Raw genomic sequence first — 22,431 nt, forward strand, 5'->3', positions numbered from 1 at the left:
AGCAATGGTATGTGTAAGCGATGGCCCTGGTACAGATCAAGAACGAGGTCCTGGCAGGAAATCGGTATGTGTGAGTCCTCATACAGCTGAGGGTCTTGTTGCAATGTATCAGTGGAGGTCACAGCAACACCACCTATGCAGTTTTATTGTCCCCAAGTCATCAGTCTAATCTGTGGCTTTCTGCTGCTGTGAAACTATTGTATTTTTTGTTTCCAGCGCCAAGAGTTAAATGGTTGCTGTGGTATTAACAAACTTTGCATAAAATCAAAAGTGCAAGCGAAAATTATAAACTCAATATATCTTATTTGGGATATCTGCTTCTTTCTCAACTTATGAGACACTACTACTCCTGAACACACACAAAAATAATAGGACAGCACGTGAGGAGCACAGTAGGCACTTTCTGCTTCCTAGAAAGCTTTCTAATCTCATCCTAGAGCTGGATTCACAGCTACACTAATGTTGTATTATGACCTTCATACTGCTGCATCTAACAATTTTTTATTTCACCATAGTACCGGATTCATAGATACACTGATCATTACTGCTCTGTAATGTCCTCCATGCTGCCGTTTACCATCAAGTTGTCCCCCCTCATCCCTTATTACTTCTGTGCTGGATTCACAGCTACTGTTCAGGACTCCTGCTTACTAGAGTTTCACATCACGCCAGTGCTGGATTCGCAGCTACACTACTCAGTGCTGCTGCGGTTCCTAGCAATGTGCTACATAGAGACAGGAGAGCAGAAATCCCTAATGCCCGTGTGCGGTGTATAAGAAACATGGCAGCCAGTCTCCTCCCGCTAGCTTAGAGAACTTAAACTCAGAGCCTGTAGATGGAAAAATTGGTAAAAAAAAAAATGCGGGATACATGTCTTAATGGCCATACATGGTAACTGTTAAGTGTGTCTCAATGTGGATTTCAACACGTCACAGAATAAGTGGCTATGTACAGTAAATGGCGCACATTAAGCTACTCAAGGAAAGTGGTGTAGCGGATGCAGCGGCCAAAAAGGAATACACCTGTACCTCCGGCTCAGAGGACGTTCCTGCAACCCAACCTCCATCACAGGAATTGAATAGGAGGTTCATTCACACAACGCCATGACAATACAGGAGTCTGATCAATGACTTTTGCCGTCATACCTGTGTAGGTCATGTTTTTTTGATTTCCATAGGGAGCCCCTGGCTGGACAGGGCTGTAAACCGGATTCATGGTGGAAGACTGGAATCTCTGCAAGAAATGCAATAAAATAAAAACGATTAGAACCTCATCCGCTATATCCACATAAGTCAGAACCATAGATGACAGACATCTGAGAAGACTGGTACAAGGCGTGTAGCTCAATCCAACAACCTTCCCCCAAAACACCCCATACCCTGGAGTCAACTGATCCAGATATACAGTACAGACCAAAAGTTTGGACACACCTTCTCACTTAAAGATTTTTCTGTATTTTCATGTACATTCACATATATATAATCTCTATCAATCATCTCTCAAAAGTTTGAGTTTGGACACACCTTCTCATTTAAAGATTTTTCATGTACATTCATATTGAAGGCATCAAAACTATGAATTAACACATGTGGAATTATATACTTAACAAAAAAGTGTGAAACAACAGAATTATGTCTTATATTCTAGGTTCTTCAAAGTAGCCACCTTTTGCTTTGATGACTGCTTTGCACACTCTTGGCATTCTCTTGATGAGCGTCAAGAAGTAGTCACAAGAACCTAGAATTAAAGACGTAATTTCAGTTGTTTCACACTTTTTTGTGAAGTATATAATTCCACATGTGATAATTCATAGTTTTGATGCCTTCAGTGTGAATGTACAATTATCATAGTCATGAAAATACAGAAAAATCTTTAAATGAGAAGGTGTGTCCAAACTCAAACTTTTGAGAGATGATTGAGATAGATATATATATATATATATATCTCCCCCCACTGGGGGCCAGGAGACTGGCCAATCTCTTCCACCACTCCCGTCAGGTTCCTTTAGCTCTTTGGTAGCAGTTTACAACTTTCTTCATTAAACTCAAAAAGGTGACAGATACGGCCGTCCAGTCAGTGTCAGAAACAATCCTGGAGCCGGTTCTGGAGGCGCTTCCTCTCCACAATTTGCAGGTAATCCTGAAGGGCCACCGCTGATCCACAAACATTTCCCCAGCTTTGCTGTCTGTAGATAAGGGAACATCTTCATACTGTGAGCAGTATGTGGCCGGAGCATTAGGCTATGTTCACACTTTGCGGATTCCACTGTGGATTTTTCCGCAGCAGAATTCCAAAATCCGCAGAGAAAACCCGTCGCGGTTTTTACTGCGGATTTATCTCGGTTTTTACTGCGGTTTCTTCTGCGGATTTTCATCTGCAGTTTCCTATTGGAGCAGGTGAAAATCCGCAGAAAAGAAGCGACATGCTGCGGAATGTAATCCACTGCGTTTCCGCGCGTTTTTTTCCGCAGCATGTGCACAGCGTTTTAGGTTTCCCATAGGTTTACATTGTACTGTAAACTCATGGGAAACTGCTGCAGATCCGCAGCGGTCAAATCAGCTGCGGATCCGCAGCAAAATCCGCAAAGTGTGAATATAGCCTTACAGTACCTGTCATACAGCTGGGCTTTAATCTCCCCAGATAGCGCCCATCCTCCGCTGTGAGGGGACCCCAGGACACCAGGATCCCGAGCCTGCGGTCCGGGAGTTACCAGTGAGAAGTGGCTAGAAACCACGGTTTAATCTGGTTCTCATGCACAGATGGAGATTATTAGTGGCAGAAGAAGTGGGAACTTTCCTCAGGATTCTGGACCCTACATGATCTGTCCTCTACACAGAAGACAAGACACCTCTGAGGACATTTTGTTACAAGTATTGTGTAAAAAGCAATTTTGTAATAGGGTTTCAATAAGAATTGTGGATCGTTCACCTTCTACAGCCTCTATGTATCACAATACATAGCAAACTGCAGAATGAGTAACTTAGTGACGCCATCAGCGAGCTCCGTATGACGCCAGAGTCCAACTTCTCTCAAGGCGATTTATGACCAAAGTTCACAAAGACAAGTGTTTTCCCAATAATGGACCACCTATTTGCAAAAGGAGTTAAGAGGAGGGGGACGGAGAAAATCATAGAGGCCCCCCCCCCTTCCCCCCGAAAGACAAAACAGAGTAGAAGGGACAAAGAGAGGGGACAACCAAAAGATGGACAGAGTAAAGGCGTGAAAGAGAAGACACCCCAAAGGCATACAGAATAGAGGGGTCGAAGGGAGGGGGCTACATCTTTAAAAAGGAGTAAAGAGATGGAGGGGGTGGAAAAAAAATAAATCAAAGAGGTGGCCTCCCAAAAACTGACAAAGGAGAGGGGGCACAAGAGGAGACCCCCAAAGATGGGCACAGGAGAGGGGGTAGAAGGGAGGGGGGCAGAGACGAAGATTGTGTGGAGCAGGCCAAAAATTAAAATATCACAGGGAATCCATCTCGCTTTTCATAAATCCTAAGTATCACAAATGTCCTGGAGAATCAGAGCCACGATACAAGAATGAGACAGTATAAATTATACAAGTAGCTACCAGCAGAGGGCAGCGTAACTCTCCAGCGGAGGACAGGCACCAGTGCAGGAGAGAACAGGGACCGCAGGTACAGAGAATGGGGGAAGTGGCCAGGAGAGGAGTAGGGCTCGATGCAATAATGGGGGCTATGATTCAGCAATGCGGTGAACAATTGCTGATTACACCCACTTAGACTGTGCAAACAAACCATTTTACATTAATGAGTTATTAAAAGCTAAATATTTCACATGTAAGGCGCCATGGAATAAATGGCGCTATAATTCTCATCATCATCATCTCTGCAATGGACTTTCTTTTTTTTTACATCTGTCCAGATCAACATGCAACATTTGGTAAATATTCTTCATTAAAATTTTCCCAATAGTTACATTCAACCGTCCACAGCATAATATAAGTCAGATGCAGCAGAGCTGCCTCATACCGCCACACGCCTCAGCAGAGCTACCTCATACCACCACCAATGCCTCAGCAGAGCTGCCTCATACCACCACCAATGCCTCAGCAGAGCTGCCTCATACCACCACCAATGCCTCAGCAGAGCTGCCTCATACCACCACCAATGCCTCAGCAGAGCTGCCTCATACCGCCACACGCCTCAGCAGAGCTGCCTCATACCGCCACACGCCTCAGCAGAGCTGCCTCATACCGCCACACGCCTCAGCAGAGCTGCCTCATACCGCCACACGCCTCAGCAGAGCTGCCTCATACCGCCACACTCCTCAGCAGAGCTGCCTCATACCGCCACACTCCTCAGCAGAGCTGCCTCATACCGCCACACTCCTCAGCAGAGCTGCCTCATACCGCCACACTCCTCAGCAGAGCTGCCTCATACCGCCACACTCCTCAGCAGAGCTGCCTCATACCGCCACACTCCTCAGCAGAGCTGCCTCATACCGCCACACTCCTCAGCAGAGCTGCCTCATACCACCACACTCCTCAGCAGAGCTGCCTCATACCACCACACTCCTCAGCAGAGCTGCCTCATACCGCCACACGCCTCAGCAGAGCTGCCTCATACCGCCACCAATGCCTCATACCACAAGACAACAACAGCAGGAAAGCAATCTGAAGTGGAGAAATAACGCGAGACAAATGGCCTCATCCAGTTGGACACAGTTTGGCTTCCATTATGAGCATGCAAAAAATGAAGAAAAAAAACAAAAAAACAAAAAACCTCTGAACAGGAATGCACGAGGGGGTCTACATGTGCCCCATTATGTACATGACTTGCATACTGATAAGGAGGGGATGGTAATCACTGGCGCAGAGATGCCGACACCTGGCAGCACATGAACCCCCCTGACACACGAGATGGATGGTGCGGACGTAATACAGAACATCCTGAGAACATTGCCGGAGATGGTGGCAGCACAGCTGGGGAGCAGAGCGGCATCACAGGACATCTGCTGCATCGCCCCAGGGAGAGGATCACAGAACGAGAAGGAGGAACCTGCAGGAGACCAGCGCAGGAGACCAGCGCAGGAGACCAGCGCAGGAGACCAGCGCAGGAGACCAGCGCAGGAGACCAGCGCAGGAGACCAGCGCAGGAGACCAGCGCAGGAGACCAGCGCAGGAGACCAGCGCAGGAGACCAGCGCAGGAGACCAGCGCAGGAGACCAGCGCAGGAGACCAGCGCAGGAGACCAGCGCAGGAGACCAGCGCAGGAGACCAGCGCAGGAGACCAGCGCAGGAGACCAGCGCAGGAGACCAGCGCAGGAGACCAGCGCAGGAGACCAGCGCAGGAGACCAGCGCAGGAGACCAGCGCAGGAGACCAGCGCAGGAGACCAGCGCAGGAGACCAGCGCAGGAGACCAGCGCAGGAGACCAGCGCAGGAGACCAGCGCAGGAGACCAGCGCAGGAGACCAGCGCAGGAGACCAGCGCAGGAGACCAGCGCAGGAAACCAGCGCAGGAGACCAGCGCAGGAGACCAGCGCAGGAGACCAGCACACGGCTGCAACTGGCGTCTGCTCCGGGCCACAACGCTTCTCGGGAAATGGCGTTAATTTAACTTCAATAAAGAGGTGGAGGGAAATCAGATACATCGGGCACATGTGGATGATGGGCATCCTCTCGCAATTAGTATGTTAGCACATAAAGACTGAGCGTACAGGAGAAGGTATAAACCTCAAACCAGTAAATTTAAAAAAAAAAATAAAAAAATAATATATGGATGAGACATGTACTTACCGCACTATAAAGAACAAACCGATGTCAAGACACGAGCTGAGCTGATAAATGATCATTTAGGCTTCACCAATTTCTATATTCTCACATTCAATTCTTTTCCATTTTGTACATCTCTACTTGCTTTCAAAGTTACAGAATGTCATCAACATATTGAGACTATAAATCATCATTTACAATTAACAAAAGATGCACAGATCATAAGAAAAAGTAATAATTACTGATATATTCCTGTACATAAGAGCAGTATTATAAGTACTATAATACTGCCCCTATGTACAAGGATATAACTACTATAATACTGCCCCTATGTACAAGAATATAACTACTATAATACTGCTCCTATGTACAAGAATATAACTACTATAATACTGCTCCTATGTACAAGAATATAACTACTATAATACTGCCCCTATGTACAAGAATATAACTACTATAATACTGCCCCTATGTACAAGAATATAACTACTATAATACAGCTCCTATGTACAAGAATATAACTACTATAATACTGCTCCTATGTACAAGAATATAACTACTATAATACAGCTCCTATGTACAAGAATATAACTACTATAATACTGCTCCTATGTACAAGAATATAACTACTATAATACTGCTCCTATGTACAAGAATATAACTACTATAATACAGCTCCTATGTACAAGAATATAACTACTATAATACTGCCCCTATGTACAAGAATATAACTACTATAATACTGCCCCTATGTACAAGAATATAACTACTATAATACTGCCCCTATGTACAAGAATATAACTACTATAATACTGCCCCTATGTACAAGAATATAACTACTATAATACTGCCCCTATCTACAAGAATATAACTACTATAATACTGCTCCTATGTACAAGAATATAACTACTATAATACTGCTCTTATGTACAAGAATATAACTACTATAATAGTGCCCCTATGTACAAGAATATAACTACTATAATACTGCACCTATGTACAAGAATATAACTACTATAATACTGCCCCTATGTACAGGAATATAACTACTATAATACTGCTCCTATGTACAAGAATATAACTACTATAATACTGCCCCTATGTACAAGAATATAACTACTATAATACTGCTCCTATGTACAAGAATATAACTACTATAATACTGCCCCTATGTACAGGAATATAACTACTATAATACTGCTCCTATGTACAGGAATATTATGCTGTTCCGATATACAAGACTTCTGCTACCATCTGTATGCATCTCAGGACAGAAGTCATGTAACTGTAGTACATCCGTGTGAATTGGAGCATCGTTACAGTGCAGAATGAGAATTTCAGCATAGACCAGGTAACATCAGACCAGAGGCGTAACAACAGCGGTCGCAGCTGCGACGGGGCCTGGAGTACTTAGGGGCCCGCCCGCCCATCTGTCCGTCCGTCTGCCCGTCCAACAAAGATGCAGAAAAAAGAGAAACAGGTAGCGCAATTGTTAAGGTTCCAATCATGTGACCCGGAGGGAGGCTTCACAGCAGGTCCTCCAGTTACATTAGGGGGAAGATGGATTGAATGCGGTCACGTGATCTAACCTTGTGACCAGGAGAGAGGTGTCTGCAGGTCCTTCAGCGGCACCATAGGAAAGTATGGGCCGAAGGCAGCTCCCGCTGCTCGAGTACTTGACGTTTTTAAGCCTAAAAAGCTGCAAGCTGGTGCTGCGCCCTCCTTCTGCCACAGGGTCCCTCTGTTCCTCTGCACACCGGATGGCCGTACAATCCGATAAACCTCTGTGATGTAATTTTCCCGGGCCATATAGCCAGGCTCAGGCGCAAAACAACCCTGAGTACAGAGGTAGATGGTGCGCACATTACTGAGCCTCCTGACAAACCCGGCTCCTCTGTTCCACAATGCATTTACTGCGCGTGGCATGGGGCATTTACTGCGCGTGGCATGGGGCATTTACTGCGCGTGGCATGGGGCATTTACTGCGCGTGGCATGGGGCATTTACTGCGCGTGGCATGGGGCATTTACTGCGCGTGGCATGGGGCATTTACTGCGCGTGGCATGGGGCATTTACTGCGCGTGGCATGGGGCATTTACTGTAACTGCAGAAGGAGATTTACTGTGATGGGGTATTTAGTATAGCTGGGTGAGATTTGGCTGGGTATGGCTGGGTGAGATTTTGTAACGGTTATGATTTGACGCGGTCCGTTAACACTGGCATTAACTCTGTGAGCGCTCAGCGCTGACTGCAGGGCAGTAAAGCAGCGGCCATTTTGCTGTTAGACTATGGCCATCGCTGATTGGTCGTGGGCGTTTTGCCACGACCAATCAGCGACTTGGATTTCCATGACATACAGAGGCCTCGATCAATGAATATCCATGACAGACAGACGGACGGAAGTGACCCTTAGACAATTATATAGTAGATATGACTATGGGCTGTGCATTATGCTTTATGGATGACTATGGGCTGTGCATTATGCTTTATGGATGACTATGGGCTGTGCATTATGCTTTATGGATGACTATGGGCTGTGCATTATGCTTTATGGATGACTATGGGCTGTGCATTATGCTTTATGGATGACTATGGGCTGTGCATTATGCTTTATGGATGACTATGGGCTGTGCATTATGCTTTATGGATGACTATGGGCTGTGCATTATGCTTTATGGATGACTATGGGCTGTGCATTATGCTTTATGGATGACTATGGGCTGTGCATTATGCTTTATGGATGACTATGGGCTGTGCATTATGCTTTATGGATGACTATGGGCTGTGCATTATGCTTTATGGATGACTATGGGCTGTGCATTATGCTTTATGGATGACTATGGGCTGTGCATTATGCTTTATGGATGACTATGGGCTGTGCATTATGCTTTATGGATGACTATGGGCTGTGCATTATGCTTTATGGATGACTATGGGCTGTGCATTATGCTTTATGGATGACTATGGGCTGTGCATTATGCTTTATGGATGACTATGGGCTGTGCATTATGCTTTATGGATGACTATGGGCTGTGCATTATGCTTTATGGATGACTATGGGCTGTGCATTATGCTTTATGGATGACTATGGGCTGTGCATTATGCTTTATGGATGACTATGGGCTGTGCATTATGCTTTATGGATGACTATGGGCTGTGCATTATGCTTTATGGATGACTATGGGCTGTGCATTATGCTTTATGGATGACTATGGGCTGTGCATTATGCTTTATGGATGACTATGGGCTGTGCATTATGCTTTATGGATGACTATGGGCTGTGCATTATGCTTTATGGATGACTATGGGCTGTGCATTATGCTTTATGGATGACTATGGGCTGTGCATTATGCTTTATGGATGACTATGGGCTGTGCATTATGCTTTATGGATGACTATGGGCTGTGCATTATGCTTTATGGATGACTATGGGCTGTGCATTATGCTTTATGGATGACTATGGGCTGTGCATTATGCTTTATGGAGGACTATGGGCTGTGCATTATGCTTTATGGATGACTATGGGCTGTGCATTATACTTTATAGGAGGACTATGGGCTGTGCATTATACTTTATAGGAGGACTATGGAGGTGCATTCGATTATACTACATGGATCACTATGAACTGTGCAGTATATTATAAGGAGGACTATGGGGGTGCATTATACTTATATGGATCCCCTTGACTTCTACGCAAGTCCCTGATGAGTATAATGGTTTATTTTCTTTTATACATTACAGAACAATGTTACAGTACAGGGGACAAGTATATACCAGGATGGGGCACCGGATAGTTTCGCCACCGAGGTCAGACTATACAACATTGCAATAAAGTTATAGTGTGCGAAATGAATTTCAAAGTTCGCACCGGGGCCCATAACTGTAGTTACGCCGCTGCATCAGACACTATATAATGTGACTTCAGACACTTACTTTGTTTTGAACTCTAACAAAAGTGCCCTAGTTTAGCAGTAGGTGAAGATCTGGAGATGCCAGGAGCGGATTAGAGTCTTTAAGGATAAAACATTAATCAGACTTGTTATTCTGAAAAAGAAAAAAATCCTTGTGGTCGAAGACAAAAAAAGATAAATGATGAACAAACGATTCTTGCTGTAGGCAACATTCAGTCTGAAGAAGCCCTATCTGCAGAGGCATTGAGATGGAGATAATATTACTGCAGAAAGCAGCTTCTGTCTGCTGACAATGGACAAACTGAGGGGGGCTCTGAATAACGTCACTGGAAAAAACTAAGGGGTCCATAACTAGGACAAAAAGATCCAAGTAGATTTCTAAGCAATAACCTGTTATAGCGGTGTAACAAAAGCTTTGCTACGAGGCTCATACTGTCCCCTATGTACAATATTAAAACTAGCATATTCTTGTACATAGGGGGCAGTATTATAGTAGTTATATTCTTGTACATAGGGGCAGTATTATAGTAGTTATATTCTTGTACATAGGGGCAGTATTATAGTAGTTATATTCTTGTACATAGGGGCAGTATTATAGTAGTTATATTCTTGTACATAGGGGGCAGTATTATAGTAGTTATATTCTTGTACATAGGGGCAGTATTACAGTAGTTATATTCTTGTACATAGGAGCAGTATTATAGTAGTTATATTCTTGTACATAGGGGCAGTATTACAGTAGTTATATTCTTGTACATAGGAGCAGTATTATAGTAGTTATATTCTTGTACATAGGAGCAGTATTATAGTAGTTATATTCTTGTACATAGGAGCAGTATTATAGTAGTAATATTCTTGTACATAGGAGCAGTATTATAGTAGTTATATTCTTGTACAAAAGGGCAGTATTATAGTAGTAATATTCTTGTACATAGGAGCAGTATTATAGTAGTTATATTCTTGTACAAAAGGGCAGTATTATAGTAGTTATATTCTTGTACATAGGAGCAGTATTATAGTAGTTATATTCTTGTACATAGGAGCAGTATTATAGTAGTTATATTCTTGTACATAGGGGCAGTATTCTAATAGTTACATTCTTGTACATAGGGGCAATATTATAGTAGTTATATTCTTGTACATAGGGGGCAGTATTATAGTAGTTATATTCTTGTACATAGGGGCAGTATTATAGTAGTTATACTTTAATATGAATTATGTAATGCATCATTTTTTTCTGTTGGTGCACTGCAGAAAAAAAAAAAAAAAAAAAAAAAAGCACTTGATGACAAGTTTACCTTCATTTTAGAAGGGATTTCCAGAGACTAATTGTAACCAAATGGACAACCACTCAAAAACTGTATTCATGAAGCCAAATGCACTGCTCAAAAAAATAAAGGGAACAGTAAAATCCCACATCCTAGATATCACTGAATGAAATATTCCAGGTGTAAATCTTTATTCATTACATAGTGGAATGTGTTGAGAACAATAAAACCTAAAAATGATCAATGTAAATCACAACTAATATCCCACGGAGGTCTGGAGTTGGAATGATGCTCAAAATCAAAGTGGAAAATGAAGTTACAGGCTGATCCAACTTCAGTGGAAATGCCTAAAGACAAGGAAATGATGCTCAGTAGTGTGTGTGGCCTCTACGTGCCTGTATGACCTCCCTACAATGTCTGGGCATGCTCCGGATGAGGCGGTGGATGGTCTCCTGAGGGATCTCCTCCCAGATCTGGACTAAAGCATCCACCAACTCCTGGACAGTCTGTGGTGCAACGTGACGACGGTGGATGGAGCGAGACATGATGTGTTCAATCGGATTCAGGTCTGGTGAACGGGCGGGCCAGTCCATAGCTTCAATGCCTTCATCTTGCAGGAACTGCTGACACACTCCAGCCACATGAGATCTGGCATTGTCCTGCATTAGGAGGAACCCAGGGCCAACCGCACCAGTATATGGTCTCAAGGGGTCTGAGGATCTCATCTTGGTACCTAATGGCAGTTAGGCTACCTCTGGCGAGCACATGGAGGGCTGTGCGGCCCTCCAAAGAAATGCCACCCCACACCATTACTGACCCACTGCCAAACCGGTCATGCTGAAGGATGTTGCAGGCAGCAGATCGCTCTTCACGGTGTCTCCAGACTCTGTCACGTCTGTCACATGTGCTCAGTGTGAACCTGCTTTCATCTGTGAAGAGCACAGGGCGCCAGTGGCGAATTTGCCAATCCTGGTGTTCTGTGGAAATGCCAAGCGTCCTGCATGGTGTTGGGATGTGAGCACAACCCTCATCTGTGGACGTCGGGCACTCAGACCATCCTCATGGAGTTGGTCTCTAACCGTTTGTGCAGACATGCACATTTGTGGCCTGCTGGAGGTCATTTTGCCGGGCTCTGGCAGTGCTCCTCCTGTTCCTCCTTGCACAAAGGCTGAGGTAGCGGTCCCGCTGCTGGGTTGTTGCCCTCCTACAGCCCCCTCCACATTCTCCTGGTGTACTGGCCTGTCTCCTGGTAGCGCCTCTAGCCATTACGCTGACAGACACAGCAAACCTTCTTGCCACAGCTCGCATTGATGTGCCATCCTGGATGAGCTGCACTACCTGAGCCACTTGTGTGGGTTGTAGAGTCCGTCTCATGCTACCACAAGTGTGAAAGCACAACCAACATTCAGAAGTGACAAAAACATCAGCCAGAAAGCATTGGTACAGAGATGGGGGTCTGTGGTCTCCACCTGCAGAACCACTCCTTTATTGAGGGGGTCTTGATAAATTCCAATAATTTCCATCTGTTGTCTATTCCATTTGCCCATCAGCATGTGAAATTGATTGTCAATCAGTGTTGCTTTTTAAGTGGACAGTTTGATTTCACAGAAGTTCGATTTACTTGGAGTTATATTCTGTTTAAGTGTTCCCTTTATTTTTTTGAGCAGTGTATGATCTTATAGAAAATTTAGAAGTTAAATGTTCCTGTTCCACATGGACCCTTTAGTGGGACAATGAAACGCTCTTTACATCGAGGTGCATTTTCCTATAAAGCAGGATGCAGAAGGCTCCAAAATTCCAAGAGATATCTCGGTAACTAAGCAACGCAACATAAACCAGACGGTGAAAATCATACCGGGGTGAAGACTAAGGGAAGCTCCCAGACAGTCGTGATTAAATAATGGCATTACGCCTTCCTAACGAGAATTATACGTTATGTTGGCATTGCGTGGACGAAGAGGGAGATAGATGTGTGATCTCAGCTCTACGTAACAAAAGAAGGCCAATAACATAACGACTTATACTGTCAATCACTGTGCTGCTACTAAAGACAAAAAAAATAAAAAATAAATAAATAATAATAATAATAATAATAAATATACACACACGGTATATATTCATTTTCGATCAGTGCTTATTGGGGCAAAAATCTTGGACGCTGGTTTTTGCTATTTAGGCAGCTTTGAAGTCGATCATCTCAATTTCTTCCCGAAAACAAAAAGGCTTAGAAAACCTCTATTTTTCTGGGAAAACCACTTTGCTGCTCATATGAAAAGGTTTTTTTTTCTGAAGACATACACATTTACATGGTAGCGTTTTCCTTTTTGGTTTTGGGTTCATAGATTGCAGTCCCAAAACTAAGTCTCCAGGAGCAGGCTCCGCTTGGGATGGTAAAAAAAAACAAACAAAAAAAAAAACACTGAGAATTGCCCAATTCAGACAGAAATCAAGACACAAACTTACAAGGAGGCAATAAGAGGTCAATTTTCTTTCTAATGGATGAGAGCTAGTTTTCCTTTTTTTTGCTCTCCACATAGAGATCTTGTGTCCTACGGGGCCCTTCTGAGAACGAGCTAAGAAAGCGCTGGAGAATTATCTTATTGTCCTTGTGGCAGAATGTTCCCGCACCATAATGAGCACAAGCTGACCGCTATAATGTAAGTGGGTGGTTTACTGCCATTACTGCACCTAAATCATGTCCCCGGCACAAGATTACCGAGCTGCGAGTTACGGGAAGTAGAAGACATTGTGAGGAGAGAAAAGCTCACAGCGAGTAGAAATGATGGGCGATACGAGGAAACAGGCACTTTGAGGTCGGATATGAAAGCACGGGTCACCCTAAACTCTGCTGACCCGAGAATACAAGAGTTATAGAACAACCAAAATTCTCAGTGAGAAGAAAATGGACAAAAAGGCCCCCGATGCTCAAGACCTAAAAGGAGCGCGATACCTTTTCTAAAAATACAGTTGTAGTTCATGACATAAGAAAATGCGCTTTATGAAAAGACGAACCACCTCAACTTGATGTCTAATCTTTACAGTACTGGACTCCGCCATCCACATGATATCTGGCCTCAGCTCAGCGTGCGTGTGTTCTCATTAATAATACAATTTTATATTGTCTTACAGAGAAGTAGCGCAGCCCAAGAGAAGTCTTGGAGATGGGAGGTTCGGATAATTAAGGTCGTTAGTCTTCGGTCATTAGTGGAACAAATGGCACGGGTTAGGTGATAGAGGAGAGCGAGGATGTTGGCTGGTGCTGAACTGTGGAGAGCTTTGTGGACAAAAGAAGTTTATATTGGACTCTGTAGCGGATGAGCAACCAGTGTAATGACTGGCACAGGATGGAGGCATCGGTGTACCTGCTGGACAGTAATATGATCCTGGCTGCTACATTCAGGATGGAATGGAGAGGGGAGAGTTTACTAAGAGGGAGACAGATCAGTAGAGAGTTGCAATAGTCCAGAGGAGAATGAAGAAGAGTGTCAGTTTTTGTAGAGTCAAAAGGTAAGAAAAGGATGAATTCTAGAGAGGTTTTATAAGTGCAGGTGACATAATCAGGTGATTAGATGTAGAGGATGAATTAAAAGGGAGTCAAATATGACCCTGAGAGGGTGTTGCTGGGGAGTGATGGTAGAACCACACACAAATGGAAATATTGGGGTTGGGAAGGCTAAGAGAAGGGGAAAACGCAAGTTCAGTCTTTAAAAGATTCAGTTTTAGATAGAGGGAGGTCATGATAGAAACAGTATTATGACAATCACTAGTATTTGTAGTAATGCAGGGGTGATGCCAGGAGACTATGTGTACGTCCGAATGGAAAGGGGAGGGGTGTGTCTATATGTAAAATCATCCTTAAAACCCATCCTGCGTGATAATACAGGTCCTTCTCAAAAAATTAGCATATAGTGTTAAATTTCATTATTTACCATAATGTAATGATTACAATTAAACTTTCATATATTATAGATTCATTATCCACCAACTGAAATTTGTCAGGTCTTTTATTGTTTTAATACTGATGATTTTGGCATACAACTCCTGATAACCCAAAAAACCTGTCTCAATAAATTAGCATATTTCACCCATCCAATCAAATAAAAGTGTTTTTTAATAACAAACAAAAAAACCATCAAATAATAATGTTCAGTTATGCACTCAATACTTGGTCGGGAATCCTTTGGCAGAAATGACTGCTTCAATGCGGCGTGGCATGGAGGCAATCAGCCTGTGACACTGCTGAGATGTTATGGAGGCCCAGGATGCTTCAATAGCGGCCTTAAGCTCATCCAGAGTGTTGGGTCTTGCGTCTCTCAACTTTCTCTTCACAATATCCCACAGATTCTCTATGGGGTTCAGGTCAGGAGAGTTGGCAGGCCAATTGAGCACAGTAATACCATGCTCAGTAAACCATTTACCAGTGGTTTTGGCACTGTGAGCAGGTGCCAGGTCGTGCTGAAAAATGAAATCTTCATCTCCATAAAGCATTTCAGCCGATGGAAGCATGAAGTGCTCCAAAATCTCCTGAGAGCTAGCTGCATTGACCCTGCCCTTGATGAAACACAGTGGACCAACACCAGCAGCTGACATGGCACCCCACACCATCACTGACTGTGGGTACTTGACACTGGACTTCAGGCATTTTGGCATTTCCTTCTCCCCAGTCTTCCTCCAGACTCTGGCACCTTGATTTCCGAATGACATGCAAAATTTGCTTTCATCAGAAAAAAGTACTTGGGACCACTTAGCAACAGTCCAGTGCTGCTTCTCTGTAGCCCAGGTCAGGCGCCTCTGCCGCTGTTTATGGTTCAAAAGTGGCTTTACCTGGTGAATGCGGCACCTGTAGCCCATTTCCTGCACACGCCTGTGCACGGTGGCTCTGGATGTTTCCACACCAGACTCAGTCCACTGCTTCCTCAGGTTCCCCAAGGTCTGGAATCGGTCCTTCTCCACAATCTTCCTCAGGGTCCGGTCTCCTCTTCTCGTTGTACAGCGTTTTCTGCCACATTGTTTCCTTCCAACAGACTTACCATTGAGGTGCCTTGATACAGCACTCTGGGAACAGCCTATTTGTTGAGAAATTTCTTTCTGGGTCTTACCCTCTTGCTTGAGGGTGTCAATGATGGCCTTCTTGACATCTGTCAGGTCGCTAGTCTTACCCATGATGGGGGTTTTGAGTAATGAACCAGGCAGGGAGTTTATAAAAGCCTCAGGTATCTTTTGCATGTGTTTAGAGTTAATTAGTTGATTCAGAAGATTAGGGTAATAGGTCTTTTAGAGAACCTTTTCTTGATATGCTAATTTATTGAGACAGGTTTTTTGGGTTATCAGGAGTTGTATGCCAAAATCATCAGTATTAAAACAATAAAAGACCTGACAAATTTCAGTTGGTGGATAATGAATCTATAATATATGAAAGTTTAATTGTAATCATTACATTATGGTAAATAATGAAATTTAACACTATATGCTAATTTTTTTGAGAAGGACCTGTATAGGTGAATCTAATGAAAATGTAGAATCCCTGTGGGTGGAGATAAGGGGAGGGAAAAAAAAAAAAAAAAATTACTGATAGGGGTTTGTTATAAATATCCAAAAATAATGGAAGCAATGGAGAATATCCTCGTAAAGCAAATAGATGAAGCTTAAGGGTAAAGGCCCCGTCACACTTAGCGACGCAGCAGCGATCCCGACAACGATACGACCTGTCAGGGATCGCTGCTGCGTCGCTTTGTGATCGCTGGTGAGATGTCAAACAGTGCGATCTCCCCGACGACGCAGTAGCGATGCGGCGACCTGTTGCTACAAGATCCCATATGCAAATCCAAGATTGATCAAACAATCACAGATTTCCTGACTGACCACGAGGAAGACACCACGTCCCCCACTGTAAAATGGGAATTTTTGAAAAGTGTAATAAGAGGCGTCCTCATCTCTCATGGCGCTAGGTTGAAAAAAGAAAGAGCGGCGGAAATACTTAGCTTAACAGAACAAATCCACCAATTAGAAAACAAACATAAACGAGACCTTGAAGCCAGCACATTTGCTAGGCTCTCCTCGGCCAGACAAAAATTGTTATCTATAATAGACCAAAAATCCAAATGCCTCAGAGAAAGACTCAAGAGCCGCTTCTATCAGCTCGGCAATAAAAGTGGTAGACTCTTGGCCAGAGCCCTTAATCAACGTAATCCCAATACCTACATTCCTTTTATTAAAAACAAAGAGGGGAAGAAAGTGTTTAATACCAGAGATATTCTTTCCAACTTCAGCGAATACTACAAATCTCTATATAACATAGCGGGACACTATAAAGAGGCTCCACTACATTCTCTCCATAATAAAATCAAATCATATTTACAGGAACATAAACTACCCACTCTGCCTGAAGGTGATCTACTTGATCTTGAAAAGGAATTCAGTGGAGGAGGTATCGGAAACCATTAGCGCCTTGAAACAAGGCAAGAGCCCGGGCCCTGATGGGTTCTCGGCAGGCTTCTACAAGTCGTTCAACACTCTGCTCAGTCCAATATTTCTGAAGGCTTGTAATTTTGTCTCTGTTGGGGGCTCTTTCCCTACACAGGCACTCATCGCTCACATAACAGTTCTCCCTAAGCCTGGCAAGGACCCTTCTACGTGCGATAATTACCGCCCGATCTCTTTAATAAACTTGGATATTAAAATATATGCAAAAATGTTAGCCAATAGATTATGCCCCCTTTTACCAAAACTAATAAACCAGGACCAGGTGGGCTTCGTTCCAGGGCGAGAGGCGAGAGACAACACAATCCGAACTATCTCTCTAATTGACAGAGCGGGCAGAGAGGGGGACCCCCTGTGTATCATGTCAATTGATGCTGAAAAGGCCTTTGACCGGGTCCATTGGGAATTTATTTCTCAGACCCTAGAGGAAATTGACCTAAAAGAAAATATGCTGCGTAGGATCTCCGCCCTGTATTCTTCTCCTAGTGCTCAGGTCAAGGTAAACGGCACACTATCAGATATGTTCCCGGTCAGAAATGGTACAAGGCAGGGGTGCCCACTCTCTCCCCTCTTATATATCCTAACAATGGAGCATTTAGCTGTGGCCTTGAAAAACAACTCATCAATTAATGGTATAAAATTACGTTCTGAAGAACATAAGCTAGCACTTTTTGCAGATGACATTCTCCTATATATTACGTCCCCCTCTACGAGCCTACCAAACATTATTTCGGAACTACATAAATTTGGCCTCCTAAGTAACTTCAAAATGAATTCCCATAAATCCGAAATCCTAAACATTTCACTCCAACTCCCCTTGGCGGATCAATTGAGGAAGACTTTCCCATTTAAATGGCGCTTTGATTCCCTTACATATTTAGGTATCAAAATTACAAGCAAAACGTCTAAACTGTTTGAAACCAACTTTGCGCCAATTCTACAGAAAACAAACTCGGACTTGGAGAGGTGGCACAGGCTCCAATTGTCCTGGCTGGGTAGGATCAACGCAGTTAAGATGGACCTCCTACCTCGTCTCTTATATTTTTTTCAAACAATTCCCCTATACCTACCAGCTTCCTTCTTTTCCCGCCTCAAACAAATAATTACTCGTTTTATTTGGTCTCATAATCGGGCACGTATTTCATATACAACATTAAGTAGATCTAAACTGACAGGTGGATTGGGTCTCCCGGATCTCGCGATTTATAGTTATGCATCATTGGGAACTTGTATCCTAGATCTTTATCACAGCAAAAACAACAAAAAGTGGGTAAACCTAGAAAACGATCTTAACGGATGCGACTCCCAAGTTGTTCTTTGGACAGGAGGCAGGGGGCTAGGATCGGGCACCTACATACCTTTCCTCACGCGAAACATATTGCTTCTTATTAAAAACCGAAACAAAGACCTTCAGATCACAACTCTCCCGGGCCCCTTAATCCCAATTTATGACAATTCTGCTTTTCCGGCGGGACTGAATAGAGAGACATATCTAAATAAGAGAAAAGATTCCAAACCCATCATCCACGACTACTTAAAAGAAACTGGGATGAAGACCCTTCGGGAATTATTCCCAGAGGAGGAATCACACTCTGTTGATTGGTTCTTCTATGAACAACTAAAAAGTTATATCCACTCAATCTCTAAACAAACCAATATCAGCAGGCCGCTAACTCCCTTTGAGATGCTTTGCATATCAGCAAGCCCCCCGGACCATACTGTCTCGCTGCTATATAAAATCTTCCAAGAGGGGAGGGCTCCGCTGCAGGGTTGGCCAATGTTTTTCTCGAAATGGGAGGGTGATCTGGGAAGACCCTTGTCATCTGAAGATAGGGAGAAAATTCTTCTCTTCTCGTTCAGATCGTCATTATGCGCGGTATCACAGGAGAGGAGCTATAAGATTCTAGCAAGATGGTATAGATGCCCCTCCATGGTGCATGCGGTGTTCCCCACGACTCCTGACACCTGCTGGAGATGTCTAAAGGAGATAGGCTCTTACATGCATATCTGGTGGGACTGCCCTCCCATAAAGGATTTGTGGTTGGCCGTCTTTGAACTTCATAATAGGATCTCTATCACACAGATCCAACCCTCAGCAAGTCTAGCATTGTTGTCTTTGTGTAACCTGTCGATATCTAGGTTCAAGAGGGGCATCCTCAGACACCTTCTTACTGCAGTCAGGAATCTAATCCCACGTTTTTGGAAACAAGAAAAATTCCCTTCCCGTGCGGAATTTGTGGCAGAACTTAATGACATTTATAGAATGGAGCAGCTGATAAATCAGTCTACAGGTAATGCGGAAAAAACCTACAACACATGGGCTCCCTGGATTGCTTTTAGGGAAACCTCTGAATTAGATCGCTGGATTTCCAGAACTTGACGCATTATGCAACACATTTGCGTGCACTCTCGAGCCGTTTCTCGACCTGCGCTCTGGCCGCTGGAGCGGGTTGGCAGCCACACTTTTTTCCCACATTCCCTGCTCCCCCATCCACTCCTCTCCTTCTTTCTACCCCTCTTTCTTTCCCTTATCTTACTTTGTGTGTCTTCCTCTTACCCAGTTTGAACATATATTATACTGTCAAATGATTACAAAGAAATGTAATAATGGCTATCTACTATCCCAGCTGTTTTTTATTATTAACTCCTCATAATTTTGGGATAACCAACAACATTATTTACCAGAAAGTTGAATTACAAGACCTAAACGTTGTCACAATGCCTTACTTGACTTACTTGTAACCATTGTTTATCATTGCACTGATTTACTAGTTTGTATTGTTTACCTTTACTCTTTATTGCAATGACCAATAAAAGTGATTTATACAAAATTCTGTAAAAAGCAAAATCAAGGCAGCAAAGATTGAGACAGAGACTCATTGCCAGAGAGAGTAAAAATAATCCCAAAATATTCTTTAACTACGTAAATAGTAAGAAACTAAAAAATGATAGTGTTGGCCCCTTAAAAATAGTCTGGGTGAAATGGTGGATGAGGAAAAAGCCAATATGTTAAATGACTTTTTTTCCCCATTAGTATTTACACAAGAAAATCCCATGGCAGACAAAATGACTAGTGATAAAAATTCCCAATTAAATGTCACCTGCTTAACCCAGCAGGAAGTGCGGCGGCGTCTAAAAATCACTAAAATTGACAAATCTCCGGGCCCGGATGGGATACACCCTCGAGTACTGCAGGAATTAAGTACAGTCATTGATAGACCATTATTTTTAATCTTTAAAGACTCCATAATAACAGGGTCTGTACCACAGGACTGGCGTATAGCAAATGTGGTGCCAATATTCAAAAAGGGAACAAAAACTGAACTCGGAAATTATAGGCCAGTAAGCTTAACCTCTACTGTGGGTAAAATCCTGGAGGGCATTCTAAGGGATGCTATACTGGAGTATCTGAAGAGGAATAACCTCATGACCCAGTATCAGCACGAGTTTACTAGGGACCGTTCATGTCAGACTAATCTGATCAGTTTCTATGAAGAGGTAAGTTCCGGATTGGACCAAGGAAACCCAGTGGACGTAGGGAATATGGACTTATCCAAAGCTTTTGATACGGTGCCACACAAAAGGTTGATACATAAAATGAGAATAATGGGGATAGGGGAAAATATGTGTAAGTGGGTTGAGAGCTGGCTCAGGGATAGGAAACAAGGGGTGGTTATTAATGGAGCACACTCGGACTGGGTAGCGGATAGCAGTGGAGTACCACAGGGGTCAGTATTGGGCCCTCTTCTTTTTAACATATTTATTAATGACCTTGTAGGGGGCATTCAGAGCAGAATTTCAATATTTGCAGATGGCACTAAACTCTGCAGGGTAATCAATACAGAGGAGGACAATTTTATATTACAGGATGATTTATGTAAACTAGAAGCTTGGGCTGATACATGGCAAATGAGCTTTAATGGGGATAAATGTAAGGTCATGCACTTGGGTAGAAGTAATAAGATGTATAATTATGTGCTTAATTCTAAAACTCTGGGAAAAACAGTCAATGAAAAAGACCTGGGAGTATGGGTGGATGACAAACTCATATTCAGTGGCCAACTCATATTCAGTGGCCAGTGTCAGGCAGCTGCTACAAAGGCAAATAAAGTAATGGTTTGCATTAAGAGGCATAGATGCTCATGAGGAGAACATAATTTTACCTCTATACAAGTCACTAGTTCGACCACACTTAGAATACTGTGCACAGTTCTGGTCTCCGGTGTATAAGAAAGACATAGCTGAACTGGAGCGGGTGCAGAGAAGAGCGACCAAGGTTATTAGAGGACTGGGGGTCTGCAATACCAAGATAGGTTATTACACTGGGGGCTATTTAGTTTGGAAAAATGAAGGCTAAGGGGTGATCTTATGTTAATGTATAAATGAGGGGACAGTACAAAGACCTTTCTGATGATCTTTCTAATCATAGACCTATGACAGGGACAAGGGGGCATCCTCTACGTTTGGTGGAAAGAAGGTTTAAGCATAATAACAGACGCGGATTCTTTACTGTAAGAGCAGTGAGACTATGGAACTCTCTGCCGTATGATGCTGTAATGAGTGATTCATTACTTAAATTTAAGAGGGGACTGGATGCCTTTCTGGAAAAGTATAATGTTACAGGGTATATACACTAGATTCCTTGATAGGGCGTTGATCCAGGGAACTAGTCTGATTGCCGTATGTGGAGTCGGGAAGGAATTTTTTTCCCCAGTGTGGAGCTTACTCTTTGCCACATGGGTTTTTTTGCCTTCCACTGGATCAACATGTTAGGGCATGTTAGGTTAGGCTATGGGGTGAACTAGATGGACTTAACTATGTTACCATGTTACTATGTATAGTTGGGTGTTATTCGCATATGGATGATACTGGAAACCAGATCTACTGATGGTTTCTCAAATGGGGCAGTATATAAAAGGTGAAAAGGGGGGTCCCAGGACCGAACCGTGAGGAACGCTGACAGTAAGGGGAAAAGGAGACAGCAAAAGATACACTGGGAGGAGCGGTCAGAGAGATAGGAGGAGAACCAGGAGGGAACG

The 22,431-nt window shown here is 43.4% G+C and overlaps 1 protein-coding gene across 1 annotated transcript in view; it reads right to left on the reverse strand.

Moving 5' to 3' along the window:
* FAM168A (family with sequence similarity 168 member A) overlaps positions 1-22,431 on the reverse strand; it is an 80,614-nt gene that overhangs the window by 21,810 nt on the left and 36,373 nt on the right. The window contains exon 3 of the mRNA XM_069759429.1: positions 1,146-1,233. Coding sequence (XP_069615530.1) covers positions 1,146-1,215 — 70 coding nt within the window. The 5' untranslated portion in view covers positions 1,216-1,233. The remainder of the gene's footprint in view (positions 1-1,145; positions 1,234-22,431) is intronic.

Source organism: Ranitomeya imitator, chromosome 3, assembly GCF_032444005.1.
Source record: "Ranitomeya imitator isolate aRanImi1 chromosome 3, aRanImi1.pri, whole genome shotgun sequence".
Lineage (NCBI taxonomy): Eukaryota > Metazoa > Chordata > Amphibia > Anura > Dendrobatidae > Ranitomeya > Ranitomeya imitator.